The sequence below is a fragment of the Myodes glareolus genome, chromosome 7 (assembly GCF_982192425.1).
Source record: "Myodes glareolus chromosome 7, mMyoGla1.1, whole genome shotgun sequence".
Lineage (NCBI taxonomy): Eukaryota > Metazoa > Chordata > Mammalia > Rodentia > Cricetidae > Myodes > Myodes glareolus.
In genome coordinates this window covers 36990101-37012132 of record NC_142032.1, presented here as the reverse complement: position 1 = coordinate 37012132, position 22032 = coordinate 36990101, and the positions used below count along the sequence as shown (strand labels likewise).

The window sequence follows — 22032 nt, the reverse complement described above, 5'->3', positions numbered from 1 at the left end:
GTATAAGGAGCAAAACATTTACTTCTAAGAGCATCTCAGGAACTTGACCTTACTTCATTATAGATCTAACCTTTCCCTGCTGGGGATGGTGAGGAATTGCACACAAAACCAAATGAGTTTGAGTTATGCTTCTGTCTGAGTGAGAACCAAGTATATCTTGCTCCCTGAGATTTGAGATTGACTTAATGATGAGGTAGGTTTCTCAGCGAGCCTTTCTGCTGGCACTGAATCCAGTCTTTACCTCTTCTCTAAATGCACTTAGCTTTAGGGCACCTGAACCCCTGCAGATGTTAAATTGCCTGTTCTAGCTGTGCTCAGATGAATCGTAATCCCTGGAGAGGAGCCCGGACACTTTCCTTGCTGAACAGCTCCCTAGCTGACTCTTAGGGATGCTGAAGTTTGAGGACCACTGCCGGGAAGAATAGGATTCCAGGATAGACTGCAAAGTGGACATCTAAAGTTGGCTGAAGTTAACGTGTTGATACAGTCTTATTTTGAATTCTGGGGAGTTTTGTGTCTAAGTTCTGTTGTCTCAGTATGTAAAAGGAAAGTGTCGTGTATGTTCCCAACGATAAGCATCTTTCATAACCATCTAGGAGTCTCACAGAGCATCTTCAGGCCATCCTTATGACTATGAGACTTTGTTGAATGTTTTGAATTTAAGATGGGCAATAAGCAGTGAATTAATCAATATAGAAAAATTAATTTCTTTATGTTTCATGCTTGCCAAATGTCTTCTTAAAATGTCCATTTAATTTTACTATTTTGGTCTTCTAAGCACTTACCATTTCTAATATTAAGAATAATTTATGCCTAGTACTATAAATTTTGCCACTTAAAAAAATAAGTATGGCTTTATTCAGATATTACACATGGAGAAAAATCCTGCATAAAGTGGCACATTCCAAAAGCTTTCGGAAAGTTGGGTGGGTTTTTTTTAGCCAGGATTCTGGGCTTAAAATAACTACTTGGTACATAACTCAGACCTTACAGCTTTACCAAAACAAACATAACTGCCATCTTGAATAGCTATTTCATGCACAGACTGTATTTCCATTTATTGGGCTAATGAAGGGGTTAGTGGATTATACTAACGCGACCAACACTTTAATAGCAGTGAGTAAAGGGTCTGTCCTGTTGAGGACAGAGTTAGAGCCTTTGCAGGATGGAGGGGAAACAGAATCACAGGGCTCTGCACCCAGGACGATAGAAAATTTGCACCAATAGTAATGGCATAATTGCTCTTGGACACTGCTGATGGAAACCGAGCCTTGCTTTCGGGAAAGGATAAATGTAACACTAAGTTAGTGTGAGTTCCCTGAGAGAGGGAGACTTGGAGCCTTAGGCCAAGGGCTTGGTACCTTAGGAAGAGTGCAGCTTCTTGGTTCTCATCACTTAAGCTAAAATAAGTTTTGAGAAAAGATGGAGTTGTTTGGGTACTCAGTCGGAGAAGGATGGGGAAAGTGGTTCTTTTTTTAAATTTCCCCCGGGCCTCCATGGCTAAGACTGTTCCTTGCGTACAAAAAAACAAAAACAAAACCTAATCTTTCCTGCCGCCCCAGCTGCTGGCATACCTCATGTAGTGAAACAGTGTCCTTTAGAGGGGGAAGTCAGAGAGAAGCCTCTGGGGCCGTGCGTTTTCCTAGTGCAGCTGCTGGTGTGGCTGTGGTCCTGATTGTCCTACTTGGAGATTCTCACTATGTTTGCCAGTCAGCACTGGAAAGGAGCCCAGAGATGACATAGCCCAGCCCTCCTGTTTACACATAATAAAGCTAAGGCTCAGCCTCATTAACCAGTGTGCTTGAACCCAGACAGATGGCAGACAGCCTTCCTCAGGACTGCGTGTCCTCGGGGTCCTGCTCTCCTCATTTTCCTAGATACACACACTGCACCAAGAAGGCTCAGCCGGGTGGCTACAAATGCTTGAAGTGGGAAGGAGGAAACCTGATGTCTCATGGTCTGACTGCACTGTGTTCCGCTCCATCTGGGTTCCTTCTACCGGTGGTTTTATTCTAAAAAACTAGTTGAACAGCCTCCTCTCTTCAGATGCCCCCTAGGCATACCTGGGCTGAATTATGACTCCCTGTCGTCTGTTCACAAGGAACCATGCACACTTCCCCATTAGATTTACAAGGTTGTAATTAACCCATTGCCCACCTGCCCACCTTTCACTGCCCATTGGATTGGGATTCCTAGGAGCATGAATGCATCCTCAACGTCAGTCTCCATCACTTAGCTGAGGACCTGGTGCTTGGTCGTTGCCTCAGAGTTTGATGAGCACATGGTGAGCCAGTCATTTTCTTGGGCAGTTTTCAGCAAATATTTGGCCTTTCTGGTTGTAAAAACCCACTCAGGGTTGCTGGCTTAAACTGCCATTTTTCTGACCGTGCTATCATAGCTGATTCAGAGCAGGTGTGTCAAGGCAGCTACAGAATACTAGGTTGGTGCAAACGGTCTAGCCACTGCAGTGGGCAAGCTCAGTTCTGCAGTTAGTTTATGGAGTCTTGGTCCCAAATGTCTGTCACAGTCAAGGTTAATCTGAACGGAAACATGGAACTTCTCTCCCTGCCCACTACCACCAGTCCCTCATCACCATGCTGACTCCCCATGAGGGTGACATGTTAAACAGATCCCAAGGCTCACTTCTGGTTAACTTTAGGAAAACAAAGAAGAGTCTAGTACTAAACCACTTACGTTCCTTAGGAGGAAGTTGACTCAGCCCACTACAGAATCTTTTGATTCTGAGATCATTTGATCTGAGAATCAAGGCAGAGGTAAATGTCTCCATACTAACATGGCCCTGCATGACCATTACTACAGAGCTGACCTTTCACCTCAGCTTACCTGTGTGGACACAGTCCTTTAAATTAGGCCCAACCAGACGTGAGGGCCAATTTGGACAGAAGGACACTGAACAGTCACTAGGGATTGATGTTTTCAAATCAGTAAATATAATAGCTGAAATTTTTGCAAGTTCTTAAAATCCATTGGAACATGCCTTGCCCATATGAGAAATCTTTAGACATGAACTTAAAAGCAGCTTCATATCAGAAAAATGAGGTAGCAACCAAGTTCTCTTGCGGTAATTATTGAGAAGCTTGCTGGCCCATGGGGATATTTCCACACTGTGTTGATGGTTATTCATCAGTTTGACAGAAACTAGGGTGACCTGGGAAGAAGGAGCCTCAGATGATGAATTTCCTATGTAAGACTGACCTGTGGACAATTTTGTGGGGCATTTTCTTGGTTAATATTGGCGAGGGAGGCCCCAGACTATGATGAGTGGTGCCTTGCCCAGACAGGGGGTCTCTGATTATATAAGAAAGCAAAATAAGCAGGCTGTGGAGAGAAAACCATTCGTGGTGTTCTTGCATGATCTCTGCTTCAAGCTGCCCTCTTGGGTTCCTGCCCTGGTTTCCCTCAGTGATGGGCTGTGGCACGGGAGTGTAAGCCAAATGGACCCTTTCTTTTTACACGTTCTTTCTGGTCCATGTTTTATCATAGCATCAGGAAGTAACTAATGCACACATACAGAGAGACTCACGATGACTCAACTTACAGTTGTTTGACTTTACAATGCTGCAAAAATGATGTATGTTCAGTAAAAACTATACTTCAAAGTTTTGAGCTTTTCCCTGGTAGACAGCATGCGTCAGGATACCCCCATGCCACATATAGCATCAGGCTACAGCTCCCACGTGGTCACGTGATTACAAAGGGGAATGATGATTCTCTGCAGTGTGCTCTGCTGGTAAGCAGTTGTATTTGGTCTCAAGGACATTAAACACGTTAATTTGGGTGGTATTGATTCCAGTGCCTCGAGCATGCTAGGTAAGCACTCTGCCACAAAACTACATCCCTTCCCCTTCTTATTTAACTTTTAGACAGTACTGATCATAAATTTATAATTCTATTGCCACGACTTCACGAGTACCTGGGGCTAGAGACATGCTGTCTAGTGTTCCCACTTCAGAAAGACCTCCATACCTTTGATGAGAAAGGTGCTTGGGCAGCTCTGAGACAGTAGCATGTTATTTCAGAAGTCTTGGGGAGGAACTGAAGGCAAGTGTTTCTGGGAAAGTTTGTATTATCTACAAAAGGTCAGCAGGGAGGTTTGAAAAGGCCAGATGAGGGCCGGGCCTGCTGCCTTGTCTGGGCTCTCTTGTGACCACGTGAAAATTGATGGCCAGCGTGTTGATTTGAGTTCCTGCAGTACTGAGCACATGCTCTATTATTATTTATGTGAGGTAGCTTTGACTTGGGATAATCTAATCTGATTTTGTTTAATTGGTGATGTTCCAATTTTTGATTAAAACCAGTTTCACTAAACATGTGGAGACAAAAACCCAAACTTCCCCATTCTTAGTTTTCATCCTAGACTAGGTCATTTCTGCATTCACCCTTACTTTGTACTGACACCTGTAACTCTTATCTAGATCCACCACAGTTTAGATACAGCGCCTGCACCTCACATGCGTTCAATGTGCACAGTTCAGTGACTCTTAACATAGTTGGAATTACTGATCTACCAACAGAATTTAGAACATTTTCATCAGTTCAAAAAGAAACTCTGCTCGGAGCTACTTTCCATTGCTCTCTAATCCCATTCATCCTTATCAACCACTAATCTACTTCCTGGTCTATAGATTTTACTATTTCACTATTCTGGGAATTTCACATCCCCTTATTATTGGCCGAGATTTCTGTCCCACCCAGTCCTATAGTCATTCAGCCCCAAAGAAATATACAGAGGCCTACATTAAACTGGTTGACCTGTTAGCTCTGACTTTCTTTTTAATCTTACATCTTAACCCATAATTCTTTTCTGTGTTAGCCACAAGGCTTGGTATCTTTTATCAGTGAGGCATTCTCAATTTGCTTCCTCTGTGTCTGGGTGACAACTGCAGACTGAGTCTTTCCGCTTCCCAGAATTCTTCTGTTCTGGTCACCCCACCTATACTTCCTGCCTGGCTACTCACCAATCAGCATTTTATTAAACCAATACAACTGAGAAATCTTCACAGGGTACAAGACCAATGTTCTATAGCACTTCCCCCCACTTTTTCCCTTCAAAACAAGAACTCTGAATCTAATCTCCTTTGTTTAGCTTTTTTTCCTGACCATTACCCATAACAACTTGTAACCAACACTCTAAACAATGACAAATATTCATAATTCATTTTGGGGGAATGTGGGTATAGTTTTCTACTTCCTGCTGATTGGGGGTGCTGATAATCTTGTAGGGACCTGTAGTGGTGAGGAGTGGCGGGCTGCGTTCCTGCCCAGATCCCAGTTAGCTTACCCCCAAATAATTACATGGAAACTGTGTTCATTTTAAACACTGCTTGGCCCATTAGTTTCAGCCTCTTATTGGCTAACTCTCACATCTTGATTTACTCATTTCTAATAATCTGTGTAGCACCACAAGGTGGTGGCTTACCGGGAAGGATCTTAACCTGCGTCCATCTTGAAGAGGAGAGCTATAGCGTCTGCCTCATTGTCTTCTTCCCAGCATTCTGCTCTGTCTTCCCTGCCTACCTATATTCTGACCTATCAGGCCAAGCAGTTTTCTTTATTAACCAATGAGAGTAACACATAGACCAATGACCCTCCTCCATCATTTCCCCTTTTTCTGTTTAAACAAAAAAGAAAGGCTTTAACTTTAACATAGTAAAATTGCATATAACAAGACAATCATAAAACAAAAATTACAGTTACAATATTTATAGCTACTTTATCTTTTATCATAACTAAGAAAAACTATAACTAACCATTCTTCAACTCCATCAAAGACTCCAGAAGGATATAATATTACTAATTAAATAAGAAATAAGCAACTTCCAAACTCTAGAAATGATAGAGACATCTCACTGCCTGGACAGTCACCCAAAGTTCTTTTGTACCATTGGGGCATCCATCTTCAGCCTACAGGCCCATAATATCCAGCAAACTTTTCCATGAAACAGGAAAATTCAAAGACAGTTCAGTCACTATCTGCTTTGTCCTGCAGAATGTCTCACAGACTCTTTCATGAACCCGAAAGACCATCTCACCTTTAGGCAAGTTTAGCAGTCCTCTCTCTGTGTGTTCTTTGTGTCCAGTTTATGCATCAGTCCAAGCAAGAGCAGTTTCTTGCCCAAATGGCTATCAAACTCCTCTTCAATGCCCATCTTCCTCTTGAAGTAGATTGATGCTGTCAGGAGCAGATGTGTCTCATTGTCATGAAAAGCCCTAAGTTATTAAAACATTAAATGCCATATTCTGTAGTCTTTGAAAAATATGAAGAATGCCTATCTGAAATATATCTATGCACATCTAGAAAATCTAACTATCATGACTACAACCTTGACTATTATTGATGATTATCCATTAACAACTTATATATCCTAATTATACATTACATTTTTAAATGAACTACATAATCACAATACCTTAATCAATATCAGAAATACATATACATATAACAAAATTGACCTTAAAATCCATACCAATGCAAATTATTCATATCTCTATCAGGGACCTAAAGAAAATTTAAAATTATGGTCAAATCCTGACTGGAATATTCTGTGAGGCTTGATCATCTCAACCAGCAGTCTTGAAGCTATTCTAGATGTAGAACTCAGAGGAAACTCAAAGAGGTCCTCTGAAATGTTGAATCATTTGGGCCATCTGCTGCTATTGGAGATTTTTCGGGGGGGGGTGTCTTCCTTGATCAAATCGAATTTTTCTTAACCCAGAATGACTCCACAGCCTCTCATTTTCTGTGGAAACAAAAGCAAAATCTCTTCTCCAAAGTAACGTATCTTTTGACTTCAATTTTGAAGCCAAGGTATTTTCAAAATACCTATCTTGGGTTAGTTCAGCAGCATTTATAAACAAAAGTCTTTTAGCAGCTGTTGCTCCTTCCTCAGCAGTCAAATATTTCAAAGACAACACAATAACATACAGTATCCAGATTCTCTGCGTATTTTTCACCTTTACATGGCTTTATTTTAAACTCTATTTCTTTTATTTTTATTTTTAATTTTTGGTGTTTTGAGAGAAGAGTTTCTAAGTGTATCTTTGGCTGTCCTGGAACTCACTCTATAGAGCAGGTTGTCCTTGAATTCACAGAGATCTGCCTGCCTCTGCCTCTCAAGTGCTGGGATTAAAGGTGTGTACCACCACACCCAACTACTCTCTTTTTTTTTTTTTTTTAAAAAAAGGACTTTATCCTTTTTCTTTTCTCTCCTAAGCCTACATATAGTTTAAAGCACAGTGTAAACTGTTTAGAGGTTTTCTCATTTGAATCTATCTTTACTGTATATCTCTCTTTTTCTGACCACATGAGTCTTCAGTTTGCTAAGAGATATGGCTAGGATTAAAGCCGTGACTTTGATCTACCCCATGCCTTAGCTTTCTGAGAATCTAGCTTCATGGCAAAGGTACTGGTGGGAGCCATGTTTATTGCCGCAACTCTATGGAGTTTCAAGGTCCCTGCCACCACCAAGAAGCATGCTGTTGGCTATTCATAAACACCATTTAAGTGTTTGGTGAACACCATTTAAGTGTTTGGTGACTGGGCCTCTTAAAAGAGCTGCAAGGTTGTTGCAGCTAAAGCTGAGTCAGGAAGCCTCTTTTAAATGAGATGTACTTGCCTCTAGCAAACAGAGCCCACCTGAGAAAATGCTGCTACCAAGAAACTGTGCTTAACTCTGTTCCTTTTGTGTCTAGAATTCCTTCCCAAACCCTCTCAGGTTTTAAGTGGATTTAGTTGTCCATGTTGGCGCCATTTTTTGGCTGAGATTTCTGCCCACCCAGTCCTGCAATCATTGGTTCCTGACATGAGACAGAAACTCTGAATTTTTCTTTTAACAACATGCTTGGATTTAGAGATGGATAGAGCCATTGTCCAACTCCAAAGCCAGCTTTGATTTTTTTTAAGTGAATCATGACTATCAGAGTTCTTGTTTTGAAAAAAAAAAATAAAAGGGGGAAGTGCTGTTGGACAATGGTCTTGTACCTTATATTGATTTGTCACTTGTATTGGTTTAATAAAACACAGATTGGCCATAGCCAGGCAGGAAGTATAGGCAGGATGATCAGAACAAGAGAATTCTGAGAAAAAGAAAGATTCAGTCTGCAGTTGTCACCCAGACACAGAGGAAGCAAGATGATAATGCATCACTGATGAAAAGGTATCAAGCCATGTGGCTAACACAGACTAGAATTATGGGTTAATGTAAAATGTAAGAATTAGTTAATAAGAAAGCCTAAGCTAATAAGCCAACCAGTTTATAATAAATGTAGACTTCTGTGTGTTTCTTTGGGATTGAATGACTATGGGACAGGGCGGGACAGAAACTTCTGTCAACATGTTAGGATGATGCTGTTGGGTTTCCCCTGTGTACTACCATATAGCAGTATTTAATTCCTTTCTTTGCTGAATGATATGATAGATGACTTTTGTACATCCTTCAGCTACTGAACTTTTGTGTTATTTCCATCTTTGGACTCTTAAGAACAATGCTGGGGGGTTGTTTGTTTGTTTGTTTGAGACAGGGTTTATCTCTGTATTCCTGCCTGTCCTGGCACTCACTCTATAGACCAGACTGGTCCAAAATTCAGAGATCTACCTGCCTCTGCCTCACAAGTCATGGAATTAAAGGTGTGCACCACCAGGCCCAACTAGCTGTTGTGTTTCCTGTGTATAATGCTATTGTGAATATTGATGTTTAAATTTTCTGTTTTCATTTCTCATGGAGGTACAGCTTTTGGTGGGATTTTGGTATATATAGAAATTACATGCTAAGCTTCCTGAGGAACTGCCAGATTTTTTTTTTTTGGAGAGAACTATACCATTTATGTTCTTACCAACAACACATGTCTGTGCAATTCTATCTCATCTGACAACACTTGGGACTGACAAGTGCTCTGTGCTGGTCACCCTCATGGTTGTGAAGACGGATATCATTATGGTCTGCTTTACATTTCTCTGATGACTCATAGAATATAATAAACTATTCCCTCCTGACACAATGCTTTCCTTTACTGTTCAAACATTAAATAAAGACAGTGCTCTAGGAAGTTAAGAACACAGTTCATATCGACCGCTGCCCCTTTCTGTGGCATTCCATGCTTTACCAGGCCCTAGTACAAGAGCCAGTGGGAGCGTGAATGCATGCCAGGCACTTACTTCTTCCTCATGCTGAATCCCAGGAAAGGAACCCAATGGGCCCGCCTTGGTTTCTGTATCTACCGCTTGGTTCATATTTCTGCCTAAGCAGTGCACAGATGAGTAGGGGCATTTGGAAAGCTAACAGGGTGCTTTTGTGGAGGAAGAAGTGATGACCACAACTAGCAGTCTCCTGCCCATTTCTGTGCTTCACCCAGAAGCCTAGAAACCAAATGCTCGTGCCCTATACACTGTCATGGTGGAAATATAAGTTCTATTTTTTTTATATCTCCATAATACACAGAAGCGTCGTGTTCCAATTTTACATGTGCTTTGGTTGGACACTGAGAATATTTCAAATATACAGCCTATTTGATCCTTAGTAATCTGATTAGTTTCTAGTTGTATCCATGGATGATTCTGGCTTCATGTGTTTCGACCTGATTGTCTTTGAGTACACATTTGGGAACTAGTTTGAAAAGTCAACCACCATCAAATGACACGATGAGAAAATATTTGTGAGTTCCAGTAGCCTAGCAGATGAGTGTCCCCCATGTCGCTGGTCAGGGTTTGGGCCAACAGGCGTGGGTAGATGACGAAGAGCAGCTTTGTCTCATGCACATGGTCCCAAGTCACCAGGGCTGTGAGCTGAAGGTGCAGTGCCAATATGAATGGTGCAGAGGGTCACTTTCCTGGAACTTGCTGGGATAAAAAACAAAAAACAAAAAAAAAGCAAAAACCAAAAACCAAAACAAAACAAAAATGCTGGGGAATTCTGGGTCTCACTGTGAGGTGCCTGCAGGGAAGTGACCGTCTCTAGTGCATGCTGCTTCAGTGTCAGCCAAGCCAAAGACCTCGGCTGCTTGCTTGGAAGGTGGCCGGGTTAAAATGGCAGGTAAGTAGAGTCAGAAAGGAGCCCTCCTTTCATTGTGGCAGCTCCACTGGGCAGCCAGGGGTCAAAGGTTTAGGATATTTACATTGTACCTCAAGGCCTTTCTGCCTTCTGCCTTCAAATAGAGGCTGGTGGCCATGACTGCAGGTACTCTGGCCCCTGTGAATCGCTCCAGAGTACATTTAGTATCCAGAAACCACAGTCTCCACTAACCGGCCTCTGAATACACTTCAGTCTCTTTCCACCAAAGAGAGCATCGTAACTTTTGCAGTGTTTTTTTTTTAAAAAAAAATAATAATTTAGATTTCTCTGTTTTAATTCAAGGTATTCATCGTCGGAAATCAGAAAGCAGTTTACACTCCCACCCAACCTCGGACAGTGCCATCGGCAGAGCATAAGTACATCCGGTTTCCCCTCCCTGCAGCTAGTAAGTATGTGTTCCAGGTTTGTTAGACCAGTGGTCAGGGACAGAAGTGCCCAGCAACTAAACTACTCCCCACCTAGTCTTAGCTCACTTTGCACCTAGCATTCTCTGCCCACTGCGTCGTGACTCTGCCTGCCTTAGACATCAAGCATCCCTTCTGTCTGACAGGATGTGCGTAGAACGAGACAGACCAAGACTGGTTCTTATGTTCTCTACTTAGGGGACTTTGAGGCTACTCAACCCATTCCAGTTATAGCTCAAATATGGGAAGGGGGGAGCCTAGAAATTGACCATTATTTTTAGTGTGCTTTGGTTGGAAATTTTTAATTGACAAATCTCAAAAGTCCAAGTTACAATTCTTCCTTTGAAATCATTTTCTTGGAAGTGAAATTTACATACTATGAAATTTATCAATTTTAGGATCATTTTTTAGTGAATCTGGAATTTTATTACTCATTTAACCTCTATTCAGTCAAGGTCTAGAGCGCTCCTCCCCCCCCCCCCCGCCCTTTGGGATTGGGATCCCCTTGGTCCCATCCCAGACAGTCACTGTTCCTTGCTGTGGTTGTAGTTGGCCCTGCCTGGAACCTCACTCCAGTGAAATCTGTCACACGGACAACAAACCTTTAGTTTTAAAACATTCTCCTTTCAAGGTGCCAACTGGTGAGTGCATGTAGGTACCATATTATTTATGGGCCAGAGGCCAGCTGTGTGTCCTTGAGGCAAAACTGTCTTAACTGAGACTGTTTGCAACCCAGAAGTGGGTGCCACTTCCTTTGAGGGGTCTGAGCCTGCCCTACCTTCACTTCCTCACCCGGCACAGCCCACAGCCGCACTCTCTGGCTGATCTGGTGGTTATCTTGAGAAGGTTAGGTTATTTTCTGTTTCTAGTTATTACTTCAAAACCACTTCTGCTATTTGTAAGCTTCCACACACACACCCCCACCCCGTTTCCTGTATCCGCCATCTTGTCGCCTGTCACAGTTTCCCTGCCGCGTTAACTGTGTGTCTGCAGGTATGTTTACTGGCGTGATCTGTGATTATTTCAGAAGGGTATAGTTTATGCATTGTGTCCTTAATGAAACAGTACTAACAAATATATAGCACCCTTGCTGTGAAAGCTTACCTGCGGTGACAGCTTTTTGAAAACCCTGTTTATGACGTTGGAGCCTTGCTAGGCCACCCTTTTTGTTCATCTTTTTCTGTCGGCTTCAGAACTTCAGGGTATGGCAGAATCACAGCCAAGTGTGTGGTGCCTGTGTTCTCAGAGTAAATAAACCAGGATGCGTTACATATATGCGTAACTGGGTGGTTTCTGACAAATGTTGTATTATAAAGTGTGCAAAACTTTTGTTGAAAAGTGACTGGATGTGCTTTTAGATTTTAAACAATGTGAGGAGCTTTGGTGATTGCTTTTAAAAAATATTAAGGCTAGAGCTCTCTATAGCAGCTGCTGGGGGAATAGTGTGGACATAGTGGAGAGGTTTTTAAGGACGTTTGCAGGTTTAACCCCTTGTCTGCTAATCAGTCTTTGTCGTAACACCGTAGCCTTGCATTGTGGCGGGAGACATCCTCGTTAAATGGAAAGTTACATAGGAAAACAATGGCATGTTTGCAAGTGTCTTTCAGTAGTTGGCTATTGCTTTAGAAGGCTTTGACAAAAGTGAATTTTGATGAGTTACTTCAACAGCTGGGAAGTCAAATTAGCATGTGGCTTAGCTGCTTGTATTCCACAGAAGGTATGAAGGAAGCAGGCAAAAGGTTAAAATGTTACCAGCACCTTTCTTCTGGTGGCCGCCATTCAATCCTACTGTTTGTGTATAGCTGTTCCTCACATGTTCTTCCCGCTTGTTACAATGTACTTTCCTCAGTCCTTCCCCTGGCTCTGGCTTGCCCTGTTTCTTCTGTCCGTGGGAGTCCAGATGCCTGATCTACCTTCTCAAATCTGTGCCCTGTTTTAGAAAACCCCAGCTCCCTGGCATCATCTGCTCTCGTGTGGTGGTGTGGGGCTGTGGGGCTGTGCCTCCCCTGCAGCCGTCTTCTCAGACAAGGCTCCCAGGAGAAATCACTAGGCTACGAGGTGATTTTCCTTTACCCTGAGAGCATTTCTTCTCCTAGGTAAATAGTGGAATGTTTCGGTCAGAGTCATTTTTAGCAAGGTAGAGGAGTGACTTATCACTCAAGCTGATGGAGCTTTAGAATATATATTAAAACCGGGGGCTGAATTCTAGACTGCTTGAGCATCGTTTTGGCTAATTAAAAAATAAGACCAAGTGCAATTTGACTGTTTCTTTTGCTTTTAGTAATATGATCATTTTCATAACCTCATATGTTGTTGCAAATGATTGGTGAAGAAATATATTTAGTTGAAGCCCAGCCATTGCTGTTGACAAGAGTAAAGATTTTGGATTCAGATGAGCCTAAGGTGAAAGGTGGTTGTTATTTATTGGCTGGATAACTTGGGACAAGCCACTTAACCTCTCTGAAGATTTCAGTTCCCTTTTCTACAAAATTGGCAGCTTATATTACCTCCATAGTATCAATGTAGAGCTCCATAGTAGAGCCTGTGTAAATAGTGGATACTATTGTTGCCTTAGGTACTTGGCCTTATAGAGATCCTGTCAAATATTAAAAGGTAAGTAGGGGATGATTCCAGCTCTGTGAGGCTTTGTGATCTATTTGAGAAGACAAGTCATCCAGAGGACCACACTGGCTTTAAATGTGATGGACATTCAGAAGAACGCTCTATAAAGCAAAGGCTGCTGGAGGAGCTGAGAAGACCTAGGAGATGGGTCCTCAGCCCTGACTGTCCCTTAGAAACAACCAGTTTTTCTTTATACTTCTAGCCCCACCCCCACCTCAAAAACAGCTAAGTCAGAATTCCAACGGATAACAACCAATGATATTTTTACATTGCTCAGAATGTTGACAGGTCCCCAAACATACAGGTTGAGAGTCATGCAAAGATTCTCAGGGGAATGGGGCATCATCCAAACAGCAAAGGGCATGTACAGAGGTGATTTCTTTTGTTGCCCTGCATGCTTTGAGTTGTAGATGTGTAGTAAGCAAGGACCACATGCTATACCTGTAGGTAATATTCACAAAACCCAGCTCTCTGTCATGGGTCTAATAAATGAGTGGGAGGCAGCACATTGTATTATCTCCTTTTGTTTTATTCAGTTTTTATTTTTCATGCTAGCTGTAAATGCCTGCCATGATGACTGTGTGTACAAATATTTTCAAAAGAGATAAGTTACTTTTTAAAAGATTACATCAATTTTGTGTGTGCGCATGCACATGTGTGCTACAGCATGCCAGTGGAGGTCAGAGTTCAACCTGTAAGAGCTTGTCCTCTCCTCCTGCCACATGGGGGCTGAACTTAAGTCACTGGGCTTGAGGGCAAGCTGCTTTTCCCACTGAGCCATCTCTCCAGCTCAGTAAACTTCTTTTCCGTCTTGCATGTTTATATGAAGGAGAGCTATCATTTGCAATGTGATTTCCAGACACAGTGGTGGATTGGTTGTGCCTGTGAGGACAGAGCTAGAGAGGAGAGAGAAAGAGCCTCTGGCCATCCCATGTTCTGGCCCGAGATGCCCACCAGCTTTGGCATTCTCTGCTGCCACTGTCGTGGGAGCAGGTTAACCAGAGATCTGGTGTCAACCATCCACATAAATAAACAACTCTACACCTGATGCTTGCATTAAAACTGTAAAATGTTAAACCTTTTCTCTGGTTATTAAAAGTAGGAGGTATAATAGGTGCATAGAAGAGAGGTTTTGGATCTGTGCTTTGGGGAGGACTGAAGACCTCAGGTGATTAATATCCTTAAGTACATTTTTATGGAGAAAAATAGACTATTTCTAAAAACAGTAATAGAAAAGTCTGAAGTGAAATGAGAGCTGACAGCTCTGCATGAAGTAGAGGATGTAAAAAGCCACACCCTGGGCATGAACCTGAGCACCTGATCACCATGGCTACAGGACTTGTTTGTATGTCTAACATTCATGTTTTTAAGAAGTCTCATGCCTGAGACGCATTCTTTCCTATATGCACACTGGTTTCTGTGAAACACAGCACCCTTTTCCTTTGTCGGCTAAGCATGGCTTGAGCTCTGACTTCTTCACTCTGAATCTCCTTTGTGCCTCTGAGTCTGATGATCTTTGTCACTTAATTTTTTTCCAGAGTTAGCTGTTCTGTGTTGTTGATTGTGCTGGAGGGACACGATGGAAAATGAAGTGCTCCATGTAGCTTCCATACACGTTCACGGTAGAGAATAAGATCCAAGTATTCTGCATGCAGAGCTGCCACTGTAAACAGGAATCAGAACAGGCCAGGGAGATGGCCCAGTGTGAACTGTGCTTTGTCGCTGCCCGACTAGCTTTACACCCGAAATAATTACACGGAAACTGTATTCATTTAAACACTACCTGGCCCATTATCTACAGCCTCTTATTGGCTAGCTCTCACATCTTGACTAACCCATTTCTAATAATCTGTATGTCACCACAAGGTCGTGGCTTACCGGCATGAGTCTAGCCAGCGTCCGTCTCGGGAAGGGGAATCATGGCGTCTGCCTGACTCTGCTTCTTTCTCCCAGCATTCTGTTCTGTCTACTCTGCCTATCTAAGCTGCTGACCTATCAAAGAACCAAAGCAGTCTCTTTATTTACCAATGAAAGTAACACATAGACAGATGACCCTCCTACATCAGTGCTTAACACTCAAGCATGAGGACCCGACTTCAATCCCTAGAACACACATGAAAAGCTAGGGGTGGTGGCACCTACTTATTAATCCCGGCACTGGGAAGGTAGAACATTACCAGGGCTCATAACCAGCCTCATCTAATAGCCCCATGTCCCAGAGAGAGCTCCTGCATCCAAAAACAAGGTCAATGTCTCCTGAGGGAAACCTCAGGTTGGCCTCTGACCTTCACATGTATGTACACCAACTTGTGCTGGTGCGGGAGAATTATCTGTATTCTGTCAATCATATTTTAATAAAACGCTGATTGGCCAGGCAGGCAGTATAGGCGGGAAAGCCAGACAGGAAGTAGGGTGGAGCAAAGAGACTGGGAGTATTCTGGAAGCAGAAGCTCTCTCTCAGCCATTCCTGTACAGACCACCGAAGAGGCAGCATGTAACTTGCCCAGCTGAGAAAGGTACGGAGCCATGTGCTAAAGTAGATAAGGATAATGGGGTAACATAAGTTATAAGAGTTAACAAGAAGCCTGACCTAATGAGCCAATCAGTTTATAACCTTATGGAGTCTTGTGTGTGATTTTCTTTGTTGCTTGCCGGCTGTTGGGGTACTGGGAGGGACAGAAACCCCAACAAGCCAGCCCTCATACTACATATGGCGCCCAGACGTGGATAACTGAATCCACAGAAAGCCTGAGAAAGCTTGGAAAAGAATAGAGTAAAGCATGGCTTCTTGGTGGCAGCAATTTCTCAGGTCTACTTTGCTTGCTAGAGGCAAGCAAGCGCTCTCATCTGAGAGAGGCTTCCTGACTCAGCTTTAGCTGCAAAACCTTGCAGCTCTTTAAAGAGGTCCTGCCACAAAACACTTAAATGTTGTTGATGACAAGCTGAACGCATTCTTTTCAGTTTTCAGCTGTAGCAGGAGAAAAGCTGTGCTGTTTTAAAATGCCGGCTATGTGGGCTGTCCTACCAGAGCAAACTCTGACTCTTTCAGGCAGGCAGTCCGACTGAGTGTGGTCTGTGAGCAGAATGCTGCAGCTTGCTTGCTGGCAAGGACCTTGAAACGCCATAGAGTTGTGGCAGTGAACACAGCTCTGGCTGGTACCTCAGCCTTGAGGCTGAAAAGCTAAGGAATGAGCTGGATCTAGCTGTCAAAGCCACGGCTCTCCATATTGCTTAGTAAATTAATGGCTCATGTGGTCAGAAAAAGAAAAATATACAGTAAAGAGAGATTCAAAGAGGAAGAAAACCTCTAAATGGTTTACAGTGTGTATATGCAGGCTAAAAGTTAAAGTTCTTAAAGTTAAAGGAAAGAAAGAGAGTAGTTGGGTGTGGTGGTACACACCTTTAATCCCAATGCCTGGGAGGCAGAGGCATATTGACCTCTGTGACTTCAAGGGGTAGAGGTAGATTGACCTCTGTGACCTCAAGGTGTGGTAGTACACGCCTTTAATCCCAATGCCTGGGAGGCAGAGACAGATCTCTGTGAGTTCAAGGTGTGGTAGCATACACCTTTAATCCCAGCACTGGGGAGGCAGAGACAGGAGGATCTCTGTGAGTTCAAAGACAGCCTGGTCTACAGTGTTATTCCAGGACAAAGATATACAAAGATCCTGTCTCAAAAAGTAAAAGTAAAAATAAAAGAAATAGAGGTTAAAATAAAGCCACATAAAGATGGAAAATGCACAGAGAATCTTCATACTGTATGCTATTATGCTCTCTTTAAATTGTTTGATTGCTGAGGAAGGAGCAACAACTGCTAAAAGACTTTTGTTTATAAATGCTGCTGAACTAACCCAAGATAGGAATTTTGAAAATACCTTGGCTTCAAAACTGAAGTCAAAAGGTATGTTACTTTGGAGAAGAGATTTTGCTTTTGTTTCCACAGAAAACGAGAGACTCTGGATTTATTCAGAGTTAAGAATAATCACCTTTGACCAAGGGAGGCCACCTGAAAAATCTCCGATAGGAACAGATGGCCCAGATGACAGAGGTCTACATCCAGAACTGATCCAAGACTGCTGCCTGAGATGATCGAGACTCACAGGATACTCCAGTCATGACTTGATTATAACTCTAAATTTTCTTTAGGCCTCCTTAAGACTATCAGCGCCCCCAACCAGCAGGAAGTAGCTTGAAATACTACGCCCATGTTCCCAACAAATGGATTATGGGTATTTTCCTTTGTTTAAAAAAAAAAGAGAGGGAAATGGTGTGGGAGAATTATCTGTATTCTGTCAATTATATTTTAATAAAACGCTGATTGGCCAGCAGGCAGTATAGGCGGGAAAGCCAGACAGGAAGTAGGGGTGGAGCAAAGAGACTGGGAGTATTCTGGAAGCAGAAGCTCTCTCTCAGCGACTCCTGCGCAGACCACCGAAGAGGCAACATGTAAGCTGTCACACTGAGAAAGGTACTGAGCCCATGTGGCTAACATAGATAAGGATAATGGGGTAATATATGTTATAAGAGTTAACAAGAAGCCTGACCTAATGGGCCAATCAGTTTATAACCTTATGGAGTCCTGTGGGTAATTTTTCTTTGTTGCTTGCCAGCTGTTGGGGTACTGGGAGGGACAGAAACCCCAACAAGCCAGCCTTCATACTACATTGTGCCATGTGCGCACACACACATTTGATTTACTAAAAAACAGATTGATGGTCATAGTGCCATCTGCACGTCTACAGTGGCATCAGTGGAAGATTCCCGCTGCAGGAGGCAGGAAAGCGAGCTTCATGTAGGTCACAGAATACTTTGAAATCACTGAAAGGAGAGGAAACTTTCTGCCTTTAGCTCTGTTTGCTAAATGTCGAGTGGTGACTGTATTTTTCATTCATTGAGGAAACGTTTATTGGGGTTTCCTCTGTACAGGAACTTCTCCAAGAGCTATGGATAGCAGTCATTAATGCAGCAAAGAGCCCACCCTTTGTTCCTGTGGGGCGTTTTAGAATAGGAGGTGATGTAAAAAAAATCAGGGACTGTCAGCTGTGAGGAGGGCAGGAGGGGTTATGAAGAATGAAACAAGCGAAGGGAATAATGGTGCAGATGAGATGCTATTTTAGGTGGGGTGGTCTGCCAGGACCTCTGTCTGAGTAATTGCCAGAGGATGGGGCAGACCTTTGTCTGCTCCTGATCTTTGGACCGTCTGTCCTATCACAGGTACTGAGTTTTCACCTTTCATAGTTTTGGGTTTCAGGAGCATGGCAAGTCTTTTATTTTAGCCAGACTGGAATCTTTTCTCTGTTTTGCTGTGAGGTTTCGACTTGCCAGTGCTCAGTGCTCATTCACTAGGTGTCACTGTGTTTCACAATGCTTTTTACGTCCTTTTCATTACCTGTGCTTGAGTTGCTCGTGATACGCTTATGCCTGTCATTCATTCATTTACTATAATATCTGAGGAGTCAATCCCACAAGAAGTTCTGAGCAGAATTTGTAGGTAGTTGTAAATGTATTTTTTTCTGCCTGTTCTGATGTACACTTAACCATTTCTCTTGTACTTTAGTTACTGTTGTTACCTTACAAAATACTGGTTCTTTGGAAGGCCTATAAGAGAAAACAATCAAGATTATAGTTGTTAAGAATACAGCCTGACTATTTTTGAATTCTAAACGTGCTACTTCCTAGCCTTGTCATCAATGGCAAATTATTAGATTATCTGAAAGTGAGGATATCTAACCCAGTATATTTCCATGGGTTCTAGTGAGACTGATTTGGAAAGGCCCCTCGTGAGTACTGTGGTCCCTTCCTCAGCTGACTTCAGATCAGAACCAGGGGAGACCTTCCTGTCTTCTTGCCAACTGATGATCAAGGGGAGCTGTTTGCTTGCAGCTACTAAGCTCCATCCTGTAAGCCCCTGCTCTGCCTCCATTTCATCCTGCTGACAGTGAGCAATGACTGTGTTTGGACAGAAAGGCCAAGAATCCAGCACTTGCTCAGTCCACAAGGTTGGACTCTCAGTTGGCCTTTGGGATACCAACGAAGTAGGTTCTAATACCAGCAAAGGAGCGCCTCGGCCTAGGGACAGATGAACTTGCTGGAGAGCAAGCAGGTTAAAAAGGAACCGCTTCCTTCTTGCATGTCCTTTTATGTGGGCTGCCATTACAAGGTGTGGCCCAGATTTAGGGTGGGTCATATCACACCAAAGGATCTGGATTTAAGGTATATCTTCCTGTCTCAATGAGCCAATCAAGGAAAACCCCTCACAGGTATACCCAGTTGCTTGGGTTTAAGCTGGTTCCAGATGTAGTCAAGTTGACAGCTAAGAATAGCCTCCAAAGGCAGCTCTATCTTCTCTCTCCAGTGTAAGTTATTCCTGTCTCCTTTACTACCAGGACAGCAGAGGTGGGAAAGGGACAAAGGAAAGGGAAAGGTGGGAAAGGTGAAAGCCATGGTTACATTCTGGAAACTTTTTTGCCCTTTGCCTTTTCAACAGCACTGCTGTTCTTCCACCCCAGCTGAAAGCCTGCTGGTATGTAGACTCAAGGGGATGAAAAACCAGTTTGGTCAGCCCTTCCTTCAGGCCTGCCCTCCCTTAGCACAAGTGAGGAATCTGGAGCTTTTGTTCTGTGATGCTCTGGGGGTAAAGGAGAGCAGTGTTCCCTGGCTAGCGACTCCATACCAGCTTCCAGAGAGGAGAGCTTCAGAGAGCTGCAGCCTCTGCTCTTGTGGCTATTGTTATCCTTGTGCCAATCTCCTTGATCTAAGTGCCCCTCTCTGCCTTCAGGCAGCTGCTCCTGAATCTTCACATGCCATACGAGACTGGTAAAATGTTGCCAGTTCCTGATACTTTCAATTAAGGAGCAGCATTGTTTCGGTTACCCCGAGTTTCTGTCCTCTCTTGTATTCCCTCTCTCCCTCTCTGGGAGGATGAAACAAAGACAGGAGAGCTCTCCTCAGCAGACACTCAAGGTTTGCTTACCCAGCTTCAGTCCATTGAGTTTCTTCCCAAGCAGTAGTGTTTGGAAGTCTCAGCCCTAGAGGGCTTTAGCCACAAGCCTGGCTCCTTGTCATCTGGGATTGTGTCTAAAGTCCTGGCTTTGAGCAGTATATAGACGTTTCCCTTCTAGGGCCAAGGGAAACACTGTGCCTGAACACACAGCCAAAGGAGCGCCGTGTGTGCCTGAGTTTCTGGAAAATTGCCTTCTTTCTCGTTTTCCCCGTGTTTGGGTAAACAACACATGGCCTCAGAGAGCTTTTGCAGGAGAAATTACAGAAATTCCTCCAAGCCCGTGATCTCATTTTGGATCTCCTCAGGATTCCCCATCAAGCTGCAATTAAGCGGAGAAAAATTCTGCCTTAGGGTGTGATTTTAATTACTCATCGTGTTGTGACTTGACTCTGCTACTGCCTTTCCTTCCCCCTCCTGTCACCACTGTAGTTTGACAGCTTCTCCAGCATTTAGGCTGAAAGTGAAACGCTGAGGGGAAGGGGCGGGCAGGGCTGTGCGGCTATCCTGTACGGCGGCGTGCCTGTGTGTCTGTGCGCTCCACTAGGAAGCCTGGTGGAAACGGCCCTCTTGTCTCCCTCTCCCTCCAGCCTCAGCTTTATGAGCCCGTGGAGCCGGTGGACTTTGAAGGACTTGTGATGACACACTTAAACAGCTTGGATGCGGAGCTGGCCCAGGAGCTGGGGGACCTCACCGATGACGACTTGCACGTGGCGTTCACACCCAAAGAATGTAGGACTTTGCAGCCCTCTCTGCCAGAGGAAGGGTAAATTAATTATTTTCTTAACATATGAGAGGGGAAGGGTGTTGATTCTGAACCTCGTTTTCCTTCTTATTTCTTGAGATAGAGTCTCACTGTGTAGCCTAAGCTAAACTCAAAGTCGCAACCCTCCTGCCCCTGCCTCCCAAGTGCCAGGATACAGGTGTGGGCCACAGACTCAGCTTTGAATTACTCTTGAAAAGAAGCAAGCTTTGGATTGGGGTGGAGGATGGGCTGTAGGCCAGTGGTGAAATGCTTGTGTAGCATGTGCAAGTTCTTGGCTTTGATCCCTAGTGTGACAAAAAGTTAATGAACTTTTTTTATTAAAAAAAATATTTTAGGGCCTGAGGAGATGGCTCACATGGTAATGTGCTTGACACATAAGCAAAAGTACTTTAGTTCAGATCCCTGGCATTCACAGAAGAAGCCAGGCTTGGTGACATTCCCTTAAGACTCTAGTGCAAGAGAGGCAGACTGTATCCCGGGGGCTTGCTGGCTAGCCAGTCTAGCCAGTTAATGAGCTCCTGGTCCACTGAGAGATCCTCCCTCAAAAACTAAAGGGTTATTGAAGAAGACATCCAACATCTACTTATGGCCTCCCATGTGTGTATATATATATACACACACACACACACACAGACTCTGTCATCAGAGCGCACACACGCACACACACACACACACACACACACACACACACACATTTTAAAAGGAACAAAACTACTCAATCCACTAAAAACACAAAGCAAATACAGTGTTGCAACCTAGATGTAGGCTGTTTGTTTTCTTGTTTCGTGGTGCTGAGGGCCTAGCAGAGGGCCTCAGGCATGGTAGGCCCCTGTACACGGTTTCTAAATTGGTTTTGCCAAAGGCTTTGGAAAGCCTTGTTTGAACTAAGACACAGTTCAAAAGGATGCAGTGGAATGGAATGGGATAGTCCAAAAGACGCCAAGATGACAGGCCTTGGAACTGGACTGCTGGGTTCCTCCTTAGTGACCGTAGGCTAGTTATGTGACCTCAAGAAGCCTTGTGGTCTCTATTTGCAGAGTGTCAAGAGTCTTAGGAGTATTGAAATGCCTCTACAGAAAGCATTTTCTGGGCCAGTAAGACAGCTCAGCAGGTAAAGACCCTTGGCTGCCGTCCCAATAACTTGAGCTCTGT

General features: G+C 43.5%; 1 protein-coding gene across 2 annotated transcripts in view; it reads left to right on the top strand.

Moving 5' to 3' along the window:
- Nucleotides 1–22032, top strand: part of Dock8 (dedicator of cytokinesis 8) — a 203407-nt gene that overhangs the window by 41222 nt on the left and 140153 nt on the right. The window contains exons 2-3 of one of the 2 annotated variants that reach the window (XM_087908020.1): nucleotides 10371–10473; nucleotides 20705–20880. In XM_087908020.1, coding sequence (XP_087764146.1) covers nucleotides 10371–10473; nucleotides 20705–20880 — 279 coding nt within the window. Of the gene's footprint in view, nucleotides 1–10370; nucleotides 10474–11345; nucleotides 11486–20704; nucleotides 20881–22032 lie in introns of those variants that run through there. The other variant, XM_087908022.1, reaches the window with a different exon arrangement.